The sequence below is a fragment of the Galeopterus variegatus genome, unplaced genomic scaffold, assembly GCF_000696425.1.
Source record: "Galeopterus variegatus unplaced genomic scaffold, G_variegatus-3.0.2 Scaffold994, whole genome shotgun sequence".
Taxonomy (NCBI): domain Eukaryota; kingdom Metazoa; phylum Chordata; class Mammalia; order Dermoptera; family Cynocephalidae; genus Galeopterus; species Galeopterus variegatus.
In genome coordinates, this window is record NW_007727105.1 from 339,434 (window position 1) to 358,488 (window position 19,055).

Genomic DNA, 19,055 nt, shown 5'->3' on the forward strand with positions numbered 1-19,055 from the left:
AACTGCTTCCACCTAGCAAGTAGTATGTAGCTGTCAACACTAACTGATAAAATGTAAAGATGGAATTTAAACAGGCTTTCCCAGAGACAGCTCTCAAGCGTGCTCTCTCTCACACAGTTGCTGGACCCTCTACGAAACCAAAATTCACCTCCCCCTTTCACTCAAGTCACCTGGGTAGGTGTAGAGGTCAATGTAACTGCAGGCTTCAGTGGGGGCCCTGTGGCCCCAGGGTTTCCAGCAGGAGCTGAACCCTTAACTGGCTGGAGGACCAGCTGCTTTACTGGTCGGCTGGGCTGGACAATGCGCTGAACAGCAGCCTGGTTCCCAGGGACCTTGGCGGCCAACACTGTATTACCAGAGACAATGGAAACACCTGGTCGAAGGGGCGTGCCGGTTAGCACTTTGGTAAAAGTGACTTTTCCGCCATTGGCTGTGCCAGCCACCAGGGGCTGAGCTGTGCTGGTGACACCTTGGGCCTGAATTTGTGCCACATGGGCACCAGTGACTGAGGAACTTGGTGGGGCCTTAAGGATAACAATCTTAGGGGCTGATTGAGGTGGTTGCCCTCCAGCACTATTAGAGGAGACAGCTGTGGCAGAGACACCCATGAAAGGATTCCCTTGGCTCAGAATCTCCTGGCTCTTGGAGACCTGCAAAAGTCCCGATGCTGGCATTGATGTCTGTAAGACAGGTTGGGCTGGCTGCTCCTGGCTGGCAGGCTGAGTGGTATAATCATGCAAGGTTAGGGATTCTGGAGCTGGAGCTGTGGATTCTTTGGGCAGTTCTGTAGGGGCTGCTTCCTCTGGTGGAGAGACCAGGTCACTTGCTGATGAATTCCCCACATCACCACCTCCACCATCCTGATTCATCTGATCCAAGGAGTCCAGAGAGCTTGGCAGTCCAAGGGCTTCCTCAATGGGGTCTTGTGTGACCTGGTTAAAGCTGTCATCAGTCAGAGAGTCCAGGCCAAATAAATTTGGGTCATCAAACAGATCCATGATGGGGTCTGCCATCTTGGGAAAGTAATAGAGGGTATTTCCCCAAGGTCTAGGGAGGGAAGGGGAGGGGGGGAACTGGCTCTCCCCTCCCCTCCCCTATTAAGAAAAAAATGTACACAATGGAAGGGGACTACTCTTCAAGTAAAGAGGCAAGAAACAAGTGCATGTCAGATTGTCCTGACCTTCATGGAGCAAGGTGGCTAGGTCTTCAGAGGAAGATGGTGGAACTCCTGTTGTGGGAATACAAATACAAATTAAAAATAAGCAAAGTTGATGATTTCAGAGAAATTTCTCCTTCTTAGGTACTACCCTTCATATCAAATAGCATCAAAATAATAAGAATAGGGAAATGTGAGGAAATCTGAGGACACACATACAGCGGAAAGAACACCCAGATTTCTGCTTCAAAACTAAAATGGAAAAAAAAAAGAAAGAAAGAAAAGAAAGAAGCCAACCTTCTTTTTGGGCTCTTACACCTACACACTCTGAAGCTTCTGTCTGTGAAGAGCATTCAGCTGTCTCTGTCCATTTCTTTTCACAATTATCATTTAGGCAGAGATCAGGAAATTTAATATTCATTCACCTTCTATTTTCAGTTCTTAAGAGTTGGCAGAACTCAAAAATATACCACCAGCATGTCAGTGAATATAGATAAAGGTTTCTGTATATATTATATTTTATAAATTTTCCTTGTATTTTAGATACTTTTACTTACTACTAGCAAAAATAACCAACTTTAACCAAGCTCATAGTACAATCTCACCAAGCTTACAGTATAATTTTACCCAGGAAGTTTCACAAACTTTATTCTAATTATCACAACAATTAACCTATGCCCAGCATTTGTGTTAAGTCCTTTCTGAAGAAACCTTTCTCATATTTAAGATTAAAAACTTCCTTTGCAAGGGATTCAACATTTTGGTTCCAACTCATATTCCCAACTTTCTCTCTTACCATTTCATATAGATATTCTACATTCTAATCCAACTAGACTACACAGTTCCCTTAATGAGATTCCTACCTGTTTGACTGCCCATAATGCTATGGCTTCTGCCTAAAACACCCCTTCCATCACCCCTTCCGTCATTCCAACCCCAAACATCTCTCCCAGCTGAAATTCTACCTACCCTCAAAGGTTTCTACTCCATTAAGTGACCCCTGAACCTCTGCTCCTTCATCAACTGAGCAATATGTGATGAACTGATTCTTTTAGTTCTTTTAAATACCCATACCATTATTTATACCTTATTTAAAGCACTTATCTTTAATATTTTACTAAGATGACTTGAGTTTCCTGTCCATATCCTCTGAAGGTCCAAATAGCTCTTTTATGTAAATTATAAAAAGCTGTTGCTCCTCAAGATGTGTCTGACAACTTCTAGAAAATTATCATACTAAATACATAAAAATTGATGATGATTATGAGTGTGTGCAATGTACACCCTGCACAACCCTGCACCATGGCCCAGCTCCTTCTTTCTTAAAAGAAAGAATGTTCCTGGATGGTTGGGACTATATCTTATTCAACTGTGGGTTTCTAAGGAAGCAGTAGGACATAGCATACACAGTAGCTACCTAAAAAAGATAATGAACTAATATATTTGCTTGCATTATCTGGAATAAACCTTTCCATTCTAATAGAGACTAAATGGTAGTCCTTGTACTTAAGATGAGACAGTGGAAAGGTTCCTGTCCTGAAAAACTGTCCTATAAATGGCTGAAAGTAAGTTTACAAAATCCATGTCTGGGGCTTTAAGTTTATGAAAATACTGAAAAAAGGGAAAACTATCAAAGATAAGGAATTTTATCACCACCACATAACTCAAACATGCAAAAAAGAAATATGTATTTTTTGCATATGATGTCAATGTTTGACAATCCAGGAAAGCCTTGATTGATAAGACCATTTCTCTTAACTTTTGGAAGACACCAGATAAAAAATTTTTCAGGGGCACAGCACAGACTTGACTGAAGAAGACTTTTCCACATAACCCCAAGCTATTTTTTTTCTTCCCCAACCCATCTGAGTTATCTTTACAGAATAACATGACGCGGGCTAATATCCCAGGAACTCTGACATAAATGAAGAGAACAGACTCTTCAGTAGCTGGCACATCAGTTGTTGGCACATCAGTCAAAACTACAAACTATACAATGTATCTCCACCAATGTTAAACAAGATCATCCTTGCTACAGTATATGTGTATTTTTCACATCTCAACCCAAGATCCATATAACCTCCCACTCCTGGCAAAACTATTCCATAAGCTCATTCCAGCCTCTCCTGTCTAATACTTGCCCCCACATTACTCAAAATAGTGATCAAAAAAATTATGCATGTTTCTTGATTTAAAGAAAACCTACTCAAGAGCTTTATAAATTTCTTCAAAACTACCATCAACTTTTTTTCCAGTTATGCCCTACTTTGCCACCTATTATCTTTCACCTCTTATTCATTGTCAGAGAAGTTACAGTAAATATCTACAGCTAGGTTTCATATAAAAGTACAGTAGAAGTTTCCATTAACTAGAAGTTTATGCTGATATTTTATAACCGGCCCTTTCTTCCATGGGGTATTTTGTCCCTTCTACAATTCCTTGCTATTTATTCATCCTAATGCTCTTCCTTTCCCCGACAATGGCCCAATCTTAGGCAGAGGTCTCATTTATTAATGGCAGAAACAAGGCCAACAGTTTCTGAAATATCTCCTTACCCCCATATGACTCAAGTATAAACTTTTAAAGGTCAATGAATTATCATTTATCTCTCCCTCCCCAATTTTGGGGCCAAATTTCTGCTTTTACTGGTTCAGTCTAGGCCCAGTAATTCAAAAACCTTGCCACTGATTTAATCCCACAACACTAAGTACCTTTACTTCTCAGTCCCATCCCATCAGCTCACCTCTACTGACCTAATTTTTTTTACCCTAGCCTCCTACTTCTTTTCTAGCACCCATCTTTAAACTGTCCTTGATTCTCATAAGATTAAACCTTCGCCCAACATACTTCCAACTTGCTTCACTCCTCCTTCTACTACCTGGGGTCATCCTGGCTATATGCACATCTGGCCTATTCAACCAAGCTCATCTATCTCATGAATTCTCTTTCCACGGTTCAAACCCTGGTAGTAAAAATAAATATGTCAAGCAGGTTTCAAGGTAAAGCAACTGACTAGATAAAGAAGTCATAACAGACTCTCATCATATTAAGAATGAAAAGCCAACCTTGGTCAGCATTGCCCCAAAGAGAAACGTGTATGTGCTCAAAAGGAAAGAGAATTTAGTAGTTACACTTAGTCACTTTCCATAATTCCAAAGTAATGGTCAGACTCATAAAGAAATTTTGGGGGCTGGGACTGGAGGAGAACGGAAACAAACTAGTCAGTTAAGGTTAAAATCCAAGGCCACCTATCTATAATCTCCAAATAACAAGCCAGTTACCTCTAAAAATATACTATTTTATATATGCCAAGAATAACCCTTCATTTAATCTCCTTCTTAAATGAGGAACTACCTTCCCCTCGAAATAAGTATAAACTGATGTTCTTCCGTAGCTTTACCACTTTTAATATAGTTCTTGGTTTTCTTTGAGATCTAGAGTCCAAACTCTCTTGTCCTTGTTTCATGTTTTTCCTCACCCTTGCCCATTTCTATAATGACTTGTCTGTTCTATCAAAAAGGATTCTGTTTTAATTCTACTCTATATTTGTCCATCTCAATCTCTCCCTACCTTTCAACAAAGCAGTGACTCTCAATTAGGGATGGAAGGTATGTCCCTTTATAAGGTGTTATGGGAACTGGGGGTGGGGAAGAATGAGCAGTTTTAAAGTGTGTATTCAATATTATAATTTTATAGTTAACAAATGAAAAAGAAAAGCAAATCTCATTGTTTAGGTTACATATACTCAGTAAAATTGGACAAAATCTTCTTGGCCAGTGAGAATTTGTAAAAGAGAACACAGGGGATGTGGTTAGAGAAAGAATCATGCCTGGCATGGAAAGGTTATCAATATCTCTGAGATGAAATAAAATTTCTTCTGGTCTCTCAAACGGGAGTTTATCATATGTGATTGTTTATAATGGATGAAAAAGATTGCAACAGAGATTAGTCCAGTTGCCTAATAGATAAAATTATATAAAATGAACTACAGACATCCATTCTCCATTTACAGATTTTTTGGTACTGCCTATCCTCTTAGACAATAATGAACAAATGTCATATTGAGCAATACTGACCTTTTTCTGTAATATGCACTTTTAGAAAATACCACTCAAGCCCACTTAACCTCTAGCTGCTCAAAGATTCTGAAAAGAATAAACTATTTTACTTCAAAGTATAAATCTTGTTGTTGGAAACTGTATCCTTTCAAGAGGATCAGCTGCAGATAGACATAAACACATGTTATTGAAACACAAGATGGAAAAAAGCACGTTGATTTAAATGAGAAATCCCTTGAAAATAAAATAATCAGAAGGGCTAAAATGAAAGTCACTAACACAATTTTAAAAGGAAAGCATTTAAAAACTACCATGGAGACATTTGTGAGACCCAAAGGGCCTCAAATCTTACACAGAAATGGGAAATAAACTTCCAAAGTGAATGCAATCACAATTTAAAGTCAGCAAGGGACCAGCATGGAAGGACAGAGACCATAAGAAATGAAGCTATTAACTTGGAGCCACTCAGGAGGTTTCCTCAAGAAATCGAGATCCTAGGCCATTTTCTTCATCTTCAGCATTCTTACTGCCAAATGTGTGGCTACTCTGTCTCTGTTTTCCAATTAATGAAGGAGAAAGCTTTCACACCTCAATCAGGGGTATGGACATTTGGGGGCAAATATGGCTGGTAAAGTGAGACCTTCTGGATAAATAGGGAAAGCAAAATAAGCAACCATGGAAGCGAAAAGCACGTATTTTCAGCGGTAAAAGAGAAACCATGTACTCAAGTGGGGAAAGGGAAGGGGCAAGGTGAGGAAGTGAGGGGTTGACGGAGATTGGGGGTGGGGGGCCCGGGTACATTACCTGCTCATACTGCCGGGGTTGGTGCCAGTAAGGCCCATACAGCAGAGGCGGGAGATTTCTGGCAACTGGCGCCCCAAAAATGGAGATGATTCCACATGCACTTGAGGGAGGAAGCTAGCGGGGTGCCCTCCAAGGTAGGGATGGCCAAGACGGGAAGATGCGGGGGGATGGGGGGTGTGGATGCCCGGAGTAGGAGCAATGTTACAGCGGAAGCTGCAGGCTGAGAGGCCCCACAAGCCCTGAAGGAGAAAAGGAGCTGTGCCTCACCCCAGCGGGGGAGAGAGGTAGCTTTACCTGCAGCGGCTATGGGGGGCCGGTTCGCCCCTCTCGCTGTCTCTCCAGCACCAGTTCCCCCTCCTCCTGCGCAACCTAACATGATGCTCCTGCCCGCCCCACGTCCTCATGGGCTAAAATCCACTGCCACTCACCAGAAGCGCAAAGACGCAAAACAGCGCAAAGGGAGGGACTAGCAGGAGCTCCCCTCCCCCTCCCCCGCGGGTTAGATTGAGAGCGCACGCAGAGGCCTATCCGGTTTCTAGGGCCAAGACGAAGCCTGCAGCTTGCTTGAAAAAAGGGGGCCTGGCCAGAGGATCGGTCTTATGATGCGGGAAACCGGTCCTGGAGGTTAAATTCTCTACCACCCACATTATATTCTGCACACCAAAGAGTGTAAACTCGGGAGAGAATGTCCCCACACTAGGCCAGCTCCGCCTCCCTCTGGATCCCCTGCCTTCTAGCAGCGTCCCTGTCAACCCCTCTTCTGTAATGACTATACCTCATCTCACTATTCAATATAAGGAGCCAAACCATCCCTCCATTGTGGGAGTCAGTCCAATTGCTAGAATATGGAGGCTTTTACTCTTAAAAGATGAAGCACTCTTTCTGCCACTACCCATAATGCTGGCTTGCATTCTTCAAAGTAATCCCAAGCGCCCTCTAACAATTCCCCGCCCCCTACTCCCCAAAACATACACCCACTCCTCGCCCCTAAATTCGGTTTCTCACCCTCACTTCTCTTGAAATTCGGCCCGTTTGACACATTGGTCAGTGTCCACTTTGTAATGCCACTTGAGACCACTAATTCCGAATGACACTGGTCAACCCCAGAATCATGGTATGCAAGCTCAAATCCCCCAGAGCAAACTGTTATTAAAAACAGCTGCTTACCTCCCAACAACTGTTTCCTCTGCAAAGTAACCATTTGCAACACTGAAATTCTATTTTCTGTACTCTAGGACACAAACTAGAAAGATCAACTTGGCCTTAGATTTCCTAAAGATTCTAGCATTGCCACTGTTGCTAGGAACACCCAGTGACCACTCCTATAAACAGCAATACTGTGTTCTCCCGTTCACTCTGGCTCAAAACCTCAAAGGTGTGTCTGAAACCTCCTCCTGTATCCACCATCCAGTCTTCTACCAAGTCCCATTGACTTGCAATATAGAAGACAGACTTTGGAGTGGCAAAGCTTCGGCTATCATAACAAGTCAACCCTCTTGTATAGATGAGAAAACTAAGGCTTAGAGAGTTGCATGATTTCACTGTGAAACTAAGTGGCAAAGTCAGGATTCGTACATCTGACTCCTGTTTCTGCTGCCTCCTCCCTTATTTATGCAGTTGCTTGTGTAACAGAAAGAAGACTCATAAGTGATCTCTCCCCTTACAAATCCACTCTGCTACCAGATTAATTTCCTAAAACACAGTATGACCAAATCACTCTCATGCTTAAAAACTTTCAAAGGTTCACTGATACTTAAGACATAAATATTAAGACCACGCCTTGCCTTTCCAGTTTTATTTTCCACTATTCTTCTACATATATATTTACATGCTAGCCAAAAAAAAAAAAAGACAACTTACTATCATCATGTAGTTTTTTTCATCTCGGCATAGCTAGCATTGTTGCCTTCAAATGATACACCATCCTTAACTCATTTCTTTGACTTATCAAAATTTACTTATCTTCTAAGAGCTACATCAAATACCTCTTCATTCACTATCTCGACATTTATTGAGTATATGATATACCAAGTAATTCGCTAGTATTTGGGATCCAAAGATAAATAAGACATAATCCCTACCCTCAACTCATGATAGGTAAAAATGTATTTGTGTATCATATGTGGGGAGAGGGTGAAGAGTTGGGACTATGACAAGTGGCATTGTAAACAATTATAATGCAAGGTGATACATGCAATGAAATCAGCAGGGGGGTTACAGAACACACAGAAAAGGGATTTAAATAGGGAGGAAAAGATACCAAAGAAGTTTTTTAAACAATGAGGAAGAGTTAATTTAGTGGGAGGGTAAGATGGGCTATAAGAAAGGGGTATTCAGGCAGCAGGGACAGTTAATTACGAAGGCAAAACAAAGCACAGCAATGAAAAACAGCATGAGACATAGAGGAAACTGTAAGTAGCTCTGTAGTTGTTTTGCCAAAGTGTAAATCCCAAAGAAGAAATTGGATGGAGATGAGGCTGAAGAGATAAGTAAGAGCAAATCATGAAGGGCCTTGGATACCACATCAAGGCATTTTCTTACAGGTAGGTGAGGAGCCACTGAAACATGAGGAGCCATGGAATGACATGATTAGAACTGCATTTTGTTTAGCTAACTCCGGCTTTGGGGGTGAGAGGACAGAGGACACAGAAGCAGTTAGGGGGCTGCTGTAGGAGTTCAGAAGAGAGCTGTATAGTGGATGTTTGCTGATTTTTATTTCTGCTTATCAACCAAAAGGCCCCTTCTTATATTGTGGGAGTAACTAAAGGTAAGAATCTTCATATCACACTGTACCCTATAAATATGTACAATTATTATGTGTCAATTAAAAAAATGTTTTTTTAATTTTTAAAAAATAATCTTCAATGGGAAGCTCGATCTTATTTCCCACTGTAGAGCCTAGGAGTGGGGTGGGATGTCAGCTCCTCATCCCCTTCCTGGCAGAGAGGAAGTATACACATGAGGTAGGACAGTTTAAGTGGACAGTCCTGCTGGGGAACTTTGACTTTGCAGGGCTATGCAAAGACCCAGGACCAACCAGTTAGACAATATTTGGCAATGGCAGACACTAGAGTTCAACTACAGCATCCTATACAGACTGTTCAGTGGTGTGAGCTTGACCTTCCCTGTGGCCTTGCCTCCCTTGGTTTCAGACCATTGTCTAAACCAGGTTCTTTAACATTCCCATTAATTTTGTGAGCCAAACAATATTCTTCCCATAAATTCCCTTTTTGCTTAAGTTAGCCAAAAGATGATTTCTGTTGTTTGCAACCAAGAATCCTAACAAGATGATTAGGGCCTGAATTATAGCAATATTATTCAAAAGACAATAATGGAAATGGACAGAGCCCAGAAACGCTTATGGGATAAAAATCAGTAGAACATGGATTTTAGAGGGAAAGATGAGTTCAGCCATATTGAATGTGAGTATGTTAAGTAGTGACGTTCAATAGGAGGTTGACTGTGAGTCTAAAAGTCTGGCTTAGTGATTTATTTAGAGTTCTCAGCATCTTAGAGTTGTTAAGAATAGAGATTACCCAGAGAATGTGAAGAGCAGACCAAGTATAAGAAAACTGCACAAATACTGTTGAGAGACAATAGAGAATGTTGGTGTCTGTGAAGAACTGGAGAACTCATGTCTATTCCAAAGAAAGTAGTTGCTATTCGGCTCTAATTAAGTATTGCCATGTGGAAACACACATCCGAGGTTAGAAAGAACTTCGGATTTTTCAAAAGCCAGAAATGTAGAGTTTCATGTAAAATCTTCTACGTTTTAAATGTAGACAACTAATTTTTTTTTTTTAAAAAGACTTTAAACACTATACAGGCTAAACAAAACACTTAGCTGGACACCCAGTTGTTTGAGATTTTTGATGGAATGGAAAAGCAAAGGAGGAACCCAGGAAAACATCAGCATTTAAGAATCAGAATAAGCTATACCTCCTTAAGCAGGCAGAGAAGGAAAAGCTAAAGAAGCAGGAGAGTGCAATGTCACAGAAGCAGAGAATAGAGATTTTCAGGAGGAAAGTGTAATCAATTATATCAAACGAAGCAGAAATATCCAATAATATTTAAACTTAAGAAGTCCATTGGATTTAATAATTGAAAGGCTTTCTGATGCCTACTTTCCACTGTGAAGCCAGAAGTAATCTGTCCATATGAACTTCATAGCATTGTTTAATCTTCTTTTAGGATAATTATCTTCTACTTTATACTTTACCTATATCTGTACATGAAGGTAAAATAAGTTGTGAAATCCAAGGGATCTGGGTTCAAATTTCCATACCACCATGTAAATCAACCTTTCTGAATCTAGTTCATTCCTCTGTATAAAATTACAGGGCCATTTATGAGGATTAATCAAACCCTTAGTATATAGTACTTCACACATAATATGAATGACTTCATACTATGTCCGAGGAGATACTCAGCAAATGTTGCTGGACAGATAATTAAGAAAAAATTTTGTTTTCACCAATGTCTCTCCCTACCTATGATATTCTAATCAGCCTTAGAGGGGACCACTACCCAGATTAATGGCCTCCAAAATAATTTAATTTCATAGACTAGCCAGTTAGCTCAGTTGATTAGAGTGCAGCCTTGTAACACCAAAGTCAAGGGTTCAGTTTACCAGCCAGCTGCCAAAATAATAATAATAATAATAATAATAATAATTTAATTTCAGTGGGCTAATACCTATGAGCTTATGTGTGCACTCTAGTTCTCTCTCCGCTATATTAAACCTAATTTAAGGCAAACAGGAATAGCCAGATTCTAGAGTCTGAAGGTCATGTTCAACTAACTGGCTTCAGTCAGCTGAAACCTCCTATAGATGTTCTGTGTCACTAGTATACAACTTTGAGCAGTGAGAGACCTAAGTTAAGACTCTAGGGGATTAAAGGAAGAATCCTAAAGATTGCAGAAAAACCACTCCCACCCTCAAACACTCTTCCCTTGGCTTCCAGGACACCACACTTTTCAGGTTTTCCTTCTACCTCTCTGGCCACTTTTCCTTTGCTTCTCTTCCCCTCTACTAACCCTTTAATCATTCATGTTCACTTAGGTCCTAGGGCCACTTTTCCTTTCATTCTGTACTTTCTTTTCAAGGATGTTAATTCAAATACACAGCCTCAATTATTATTCATTCTTTTCTTCAAGAGATTATCTATATGTTTATGTCTCTTATTTCTATCTCTGGGCAAGAGATCACATCTGAACTCCAGATCTGTATATATACTTGCTCCCTCAATAGCTCTTCTTGGTAGTTTCTCCAGGCTCCCCGACCCACCTCCCATCACCACATGTACACGTACATGGAGAAGTAATCATCCTTCAGCATCTCCTATCCAGTCACGGCTGCAGTTATCAGAAACCCTCTTCCTTACCACCCATATCCACTATTTTTAAATCCTAACTTTACCTCCTGAATATCTCTCAACTCCATCTACTTCTGCCTCTATTGCCACTTGGCCCAATTTACCATCTTCACTTCCCTAGACTACCGCAATTGACTTCTAACTGGTTCTCCTCCATTCCACCTATTTAATTCTTACTGATCCTTCAAGGCTCACTTCAACATCAACATTTAAAAGAAAAGCTTTCCTTGACCTCTCAGACTAATAACAGACAAATTTACTGAATGTACATTATATATGCTTCAAGCAATGAAAATGTATGAACATACTTAATTTTCTCAATAAGACTGAAATAACTATCTTTATTTCACAGGTGAAGAAACAGGCACAGAGAGATAGGCAACTTGTCCAATATCCTACAACTAGTGGAAAGTGGTGCCAGATTCCAACTTAGGCAGAATATAGCTTCAGAAGTCACATTCTTAACCACCCTATTTTAGTATGCTCTAGGTTACATGTCCCTATTATAAATTCTCTTGTAACACCCAGTACTTCTACTTCGTAGTAGAGATTGAATAACTGATTGTATAACTAATTGTTTGATGTCCACCCCTCTCCCCCATTAGAATGCAAGTTCCACAAGGGCAAGGACTGTGTAGACATTAATCATTACAGTTTTCCCTTTGCTTATCAGGTGGTAAGGGGCATTCAATGTACTTTTGTTGAAGAAATACATTGAACTTCCAGCCAAAGGTGTGTGGGAGTGAGGCCGCAGAGGGGTAATGGGAGGTTTCTGAGCAAAAGCAATGGTTTCCCCCACCTAGACTGCAATGACAGCAAATGGGCAGTGGCATGTTTTCCTACCAGAAACATTCACAAGAGGCTTCATCAAATCACAAGCATCTTCACTTTTTAGGACCTGTAGCAGACACAGCTTTTACATAAAGCAAAAGGAGCTATATGCAATATACTGTACATAAAAGACTATTTTCTATAGTGTGATAATCACTGTTAGAAGTAATGAAATTCCGGTTATCCCCTTTAGGCTTAGGATTATAATGCGTCAGTGGTGACCAATTTAAAGCTGTGGCAAGAAGCAAATGGATGACACCATACTCTTATGACTGAAAAAATAGGACACGAATTCATATTTTAATACAACCTCATTGTAGATGTTTTTCCAGTAAAATCCTGGAGCTTTGGCTTAAGTCCAAAGAAACAAAATAAGAGCCTAATCTTTAAGGATCATAGCCCTTAGGTCAAGTTAGACTGGATCAGAGAAGTTCCTCTTCACTGGTTCATAGACACCAAGGTGAAAATAATATTCTGGGTTCCAGATGAAAAATATCTAATTAGACCAATATATCCACCTTGCACTACCACTTTTGGGCATCCAACATAAATAACAAAATACATAATTTAGGTAACAGAGTACTAGTCCTCTTTATGCTACCCCCTATAACCCCCTATGCGTTCCTGCATGTCCTGTTTTAACAAACATACACATACATTTGTTCAGCCTAACAGAAAAATATAACTATTTACTTAATTCAAGTAGAAGCTATGAGGGATTGTTTTTTCATTGCAACATTTATGTTTAAAAAGTGTGAGTAAAGTGGGGTAGGGGGAGGAAAAACATTGTAAAACACTGTTATTATCTGACTTGTGCCTCCAGGCACAAAACTGACCTCAGTGACATGAGACTAATGAAAATTTAGTAGGCTAAATTGACTTGCATTGGCTGAAAAATAGACTTATATGCAAGACTGACCAAGTGATTTTACTCTATAGAGCTTAAGTTATTTCACCCAATCTTATCTTCAAAATAACTAAGTTAAATAAAAGAAACAAGCTATAATTCTTTTTCTTTTTAACAGAGATACAAAGACAAAAAGAAATTTTACGTTCTCAAGGTTCTACAACTGCTAAAGTTATAGCTTTAACAAGCTACCAAATCCCTACCTGTTTAGTATTGTGCTCAACGACAGGTTGTCCAACAGAGTTCAGTACTGAACTTGTTTTTTTTTTTTTTTTCCCAAAGATGACCAGTAAGGGGATCTTAACCCTTGGTTTGGTGTTGTCGGCACCATGCTCTCCAAAGTGAGCTAACCTGCCATCCCTATATAGGGATCTGAACCTGTGGCCTTGGTGTTATCAGCATCACCCTCTCCCAAGTGAGCCACGGGCGCCGGCCCCCAAAGTACTGAATTTTTAAATGGAGGGAGAATGGATAATAAATGGGCTTTGGAGTCAGGCAGACCAGAGTCCCACTTCTGGTTAAGTTACCTAACCTCTGTAACTAAGTCTTATTTTTTTTTCTCTTCTGTAAAGTGAAGTTAACATCACATATATTTCAGGGTTATTTTAAAGATTAAAAGATAATGTACAGCATTGGCACATAGTAGGCAAATAAAAGGAATTTATTATTCCCCATCCAATATTTTAAAACAGTACAACTAAAGCCTTTTCTCAAAGCAAAATTACTCCTCAGAGACTTGGCAGAGCTGATCTGCTAAGTAGAATGGTAGGATACTGAAATACATGTGAAAGTTTCACAATTAGAATAGCAGAACTGCTGAGGAGGATGAAAAGACTCTAGTACTACCTTGCTGAGAAAGCAGCACACTCTTTAACCTCATGGAACGTGGAACAGACTTCAAGCAGCACTGGTATCTAGGGCAACAGCCTAGGTAATTCAACTAATCATTTTTATGTTTGTAGGAATATGACAGTGTCTATTTCATAAATAGTACATTTACTTCACAATACCTGCTGTGGTCATTTAAAGTTCTTTAGCTGACTAAGCTTCCTCTTGGTAGTTCATATGCACAGATGCAGCTGCCTTAGCTTTTGACTCCCATGACTTGTAGAAGTGACCATTACCTATATATATATTTAAACCTCATTTTAAAAAGGTCCCCAGGGATTGCCAGTTAACTCAGCAGTTTAAAGCACAGCCTTGTAATACCAAGGTCAAGGGTTCAGTCCCGAACTGGACAGCCACCAAAAATACATAAATAAAATAAAATCACCTTTAAAAAAAAAGGTCCCCCAAAGGAGGCAAACCTGAAAAAGAGGCAAACAGACGACATTTTATAGGAGAATTGATATGTGAATAAAGGAAAAGTTTACTAATGTGCCCCACCCCCCAGGAAAGAAGGGGAAAAAAAGAATGAGTACGAAGTAGAAGCACTAAGAAGAATAAAACACTGAGTGAAAGTTCAGTGTTTACGCAATTTGGTATCCCCCATTCAAAAATCCAGAATCTTCCCATTCATGCAGTGTAATTAGGTAGATGTATATCTGATAAAATCATGTTCCATACATGAAATTCTTTTATGATTTGGGTTCTAAATAGGCAGCCAAACTACAGAAATAACTGGTTTCTTCTAGAACCAATAAAAAGAAACTTGCATATCACTAATGGGACAATGCACCTTTGAATACTCATGTCCCAAAGGAATAATCCCTAAAGATGTAGTGCAAACTCAAAATACGTAGTGGGAGAAAAAAAAGAAAGCAGGAAATTCCAAAGGTTTCTATAATGACCACAAGAGACAATTTGGGAAATCTGAAAGACTTTACAGCTCTTGAATATCCTTCTTCTCAAATGAAATTAAGAATTAAGTTACTACATATCCTTTCTCAGAAAGTTACTGACTCAATCTTAGAAGAATTACATACTCTCAAAACAAAAAAGTGCTATTACAGAATTACTAATTAATGGAATACTGGGACATTACCCAAAGGATTAGAACTATCACATTTAAGGTGCTGAAACATAGGGAAGAAAAGCAGCACAGTCCGGGGCCGGCCCGTGGCTCACTCGGGAGAGTGTGGTGCTGATAACACCAAGGCCACGGGTTCAGACCCCTATATAGGGATGGCCAGTTAGCTCACTGGATGAGCGTGGTGCTGACAACACCAAACCAAGGGTTAAGATCCCCTTACCGGTCATCTTTAAAAAAAAAAAAAGCACAGTCCTGCAAATTATTACCTAATAATTTCAGTAGGTGCCATTTAATCTTTTTCAAATGAAATAAAGTCTGAAAATACCAAACAAAATAAAGCCGTATAAATATAAACGTATACCAATAAAATGAAATAAATTTTTCTGGAGATATACAGAGGAAATAAAATCAGAAATGTTTAATTCTCTCAATGACAAAGTCAGCCCTTTCTGAATAATTATGTATAAGATTATATAATTGTTCTGGGAACTCTTTTCAAACTAACTATTGAGAACATACTAAGATAATATGCATTTGAAAAGGCTAGAAAATTGTCTAGGTTCTTTATACCACTCTACTGCTTGGACTACATTCCTGGATCCATCCCCACTGAAGACGAACGTAAAGCAGTTGCATATACCAGGCTAATTTCTATTTATGCCTGCTGGATTTTTGATTATTGTGTACATATAATTAGTGTGTAGAAATTAAGTATTTTATTTTTAAAAGTCTCCTGCTGCATTATGAAGGCAAGAAATAAGATATTTTAAAGGTGGCCATTTTGATCCATGTAACATTAAGCGACCAATAGCCTAGTGAAGGACAGAAAGTAATGGGTAATAAAAGAGCAAAAGAAATGTTACCTACAGAACAGCTTAATGAGAAACCTCAGAGATTAACATACTTTGTAATTTAAATTTAAAACATTCAATAACTACAAAGAGGTGGACTTATTTAAAATACAAATACAATGAAAACTTCAAAGGCAATATGAAAGTTAGAAAACACAAAAAAGAGCTAAATTATGACTTCATACACACTGACACAAAACAAAACTGAGAAGTTAAGGGGGGAAAAGTTATCTAGGACAAAATTTAGAATGCAATAAACAGTTAAATACACTTTAGGTAACAGAAAACTTTTCATACAACACCTTCATTACATAGAAATATAACCGTCACTTCAGTACTAGGTGCCAAAGGAACCACATCTTGAAAATTAGGATCCCTTTACATTCCTTAACAGAGGCAAAAAGGCATAATATCACTGAATTAAAACAAAAAGCAAAGTAAACAAAATTATAGCAAGAAGAGGAAAGGAAAATCACCAACTCTGTGAGGCAAAAGAATAAAAAATTCATTAAAGAGGGGACATAAAAATTAAACCGAGTAAGGTACAAAACATGACAGTCTATCAATGAATCAAAGGCTAAAAGCAAAACAAATACCAGGGCAATCACAGTACTGCAAGGGCAGGTCACATAAAGACCTGCAGATCAGTGACTTGCTCAAATCCAAGTCCAGAAGCACAGTGACTATTAGGGGTGGGGATGGAGGCTCCAGAGAAATGTTTGCCTTCTGTTCTTCTCCCAGGCATTAGGCCCAATATAAGCTCAGAATACAGCTTAACTCTTCCAGGGCTGTGGACAAACAATATTTCTAAAGTATTTAGCATTGATCTGAATGTTACAGTCCTTCCACTGTAGAAAGAATGAAATCTCATTCTTTCAGTAAGCAAGCATAGGTTTGGCACCCACAAATTGATTTTAAATGATAGTGTTTCTTAGGAAAATCTCACTCTAAGATGTGTATAATGGTTTCTTTTAAAGAATAATCCCCTTCACCATCCTCCGTTACCTGTCAGAAACTCGACTCTTCACATAAAATGTCAATTTTTTCCTGCAGTAGTGGGTACCACCATGCCAAAATTACTCCATCCCATCACCCAGGGGTGCTATAAAGAAGGCTGTCCCAGGAAATAGAAGATCTGTGTTTTCTGGCGATTTGTAAGCAAGTCAGTAGATACATTTTCTATCGATATCTAAATGGGTTTTGTCAATTTGAGAATGACTTTTTTTTTTTGCAGTTTGAGAACTGACAAAATCAAAAGTCCAGATGCACAGGATAGATCAAACACAGAGAAGGTGTGAACTGTGCAAGTACCCATACATTATTCCATAAAATCCCTCATCCCAATCCATTACTCCTTTGCTATTCCAGTTTTAAACCTTCCCCCAAGCCTGTCTCTTGACACACATGCCTACCCTCTCCGCTCAATGTCCTTCACTTTGCCTTGCAGACCCACTGACATGCCAGTCTTGCAACAAGTCTTCTTAAATGGAAAATGTTATTTTTCTTATCATAACTATTTTTATTTCTTTTAATGATTGAAATAATTACAACATACTTGAAATAAGAAGTTTCCCACTTCTGGCCCTATGACGTTGACCACAATTTTTCCTGAAGCCCATTGGGACTACTAGAAAAGAAATTCCTAAGCAGAAGATATCTAATTAACTAACAGAAAACATTATCCAAACCACAAACTCACTTTCTATTATCTAACGTGCCCCACACCAGATGCGACCTTAGCTGATGCTAAGGATAACCCAGTCAGAGAATCCCTGGCTGAGTTGACAACTCAGAACAATCTGGAGATTAAATGATCTGTGGATGCTGGTGTGATGGTAGGATGCAGCAGACACTGATTATACAGCTCCCCTGGCTTGTGTTTGGGGCGTTCCACGATATCTACTTAAAAGAAAAACACAGGTTCTAAGTCTCTGACTTCTGGCTCACTTGCTCAGTCACTGAAGAGACTGGTCCACTATAAATCTCTTCTATGAGGACCTTAATCACTTCAGTACTGCCTCTTAAACGGCGGGAGCTGGTGCAGGGAAATTCCCTGCGACACTAGAAACAGGTAAAGAAAGAAACTGCATTCGTTCCGAGGAAGGGGGAGGGGTTTTCTGCCAGTGAATAGTTTACATAATACAACAGAAAACCAGTGAGCTCGGCAAGACCTGTCAAGAAGACGCAAGACTTGAGCTCCTCTTCCCACCATCTCTAAACACTCTCCAACAGCCTGCTGAAGACCTACAGATATTACACCTAAGGATGAATAACTATTTGCACACGCTCACCTCATCCTTTCCTCCCACCTTTATTATTAAAATGCAAGGGAAATAAAAGGCAAAAATAAAAAACCAATAAAAGTAGGAAAAAAACCTTAACCTCCCACTTCTGAGTCCAAAGTGTGGAGTAACCAAACGGAGACAGAGAGTTTTCCCTCCTCTGAAGGGGGAAGGAGAACGCGTAACGAGGTACTGCTTCAAATCAACACCACGCCCGGTAATGCAATGACAAGCCATAAAAACTCCACAGCGGTCCAGGCAGCCCCCTCGCGGCTTGGCTCTACTGGGACCGCGCTCCCGGCAGCCGTCCTCTCCCCCGGTCTCTCACAAAGGAGAATGGTTCAGTCCAGAGCATCACCCAGCACCTGATCCCTCATAACTAGGGGACCGGCAGGGGGTGGAAGAGAGAGGAAGAGGATGAGTTACTGAAGTCAATTCTAAGAGCCTTAGCTTTGCAAACATTCCTGAACCAGCACTGAGGACCGGACGTGAGCGGGAAGCCTACCTGAACAAGACCTGGTGCCTCTTTTCCAGTCAGCGTTTCAACTCACCCTCTCGAAGAACAAGGCGCCTTCCGGCGGAGCATGGCCAGCCCTCGCCTCAATCTAGCTTGCTAGTAGTCCATTCTTGCTAGGCTCCGCCTACCTATGCTCCCAACCACCAATGGCAGGGCCGAAGCCCGGCCTCTTCCAGCGGGGTAGTGTGAGGGCCATCCAGGAAGTCTCTTGAGGGTGGGAGGTCCTAAAACGCTGAGAAGGGGGCATAGGCAACCACAGATATGCCTGACTGAAAATAAAATCTGGCAGCATTTTGCCCCAG

The 19,055-nt window shown here is 40.1% G+C and overlaps 1 protein-coding gene across 2 annotated transcripts in view; it reads right to left on the reverse strand.

Annotated features, from left to right (window-relative positions):
* CHD8 (chromodomain helicase DNA binding protein 8) overlaps positions 1 to 18,773 on the reverse strand; it is a 56,842-nt gene extending 38,069 nt beyond the window's left edge. For both annotated transcript variants that reach the window (XM_008574063.1, XM_008574062.1), the window contains exons 1-2: positions 18,742 to 18,773; positions 171 to 1,228 (exon numbers count right to left, since the gene is read on the reverse strand). In XM_008574063.1, coding sequence (XP_008572285.1) covers positions 171 to 1,013 — 843 coding nt within the window. In that variant the 5' untranslated portion in view covers positions 1,014 to 1,228; positions 18,742 to 18,773. The remainder of the gene's footprint in view (positions 1 to 170; positions 1,229 to 18,741) is intronic.
* Between the last annotated feature and the right edge of the window lie 282 nt (positions 18,774 to 19,055).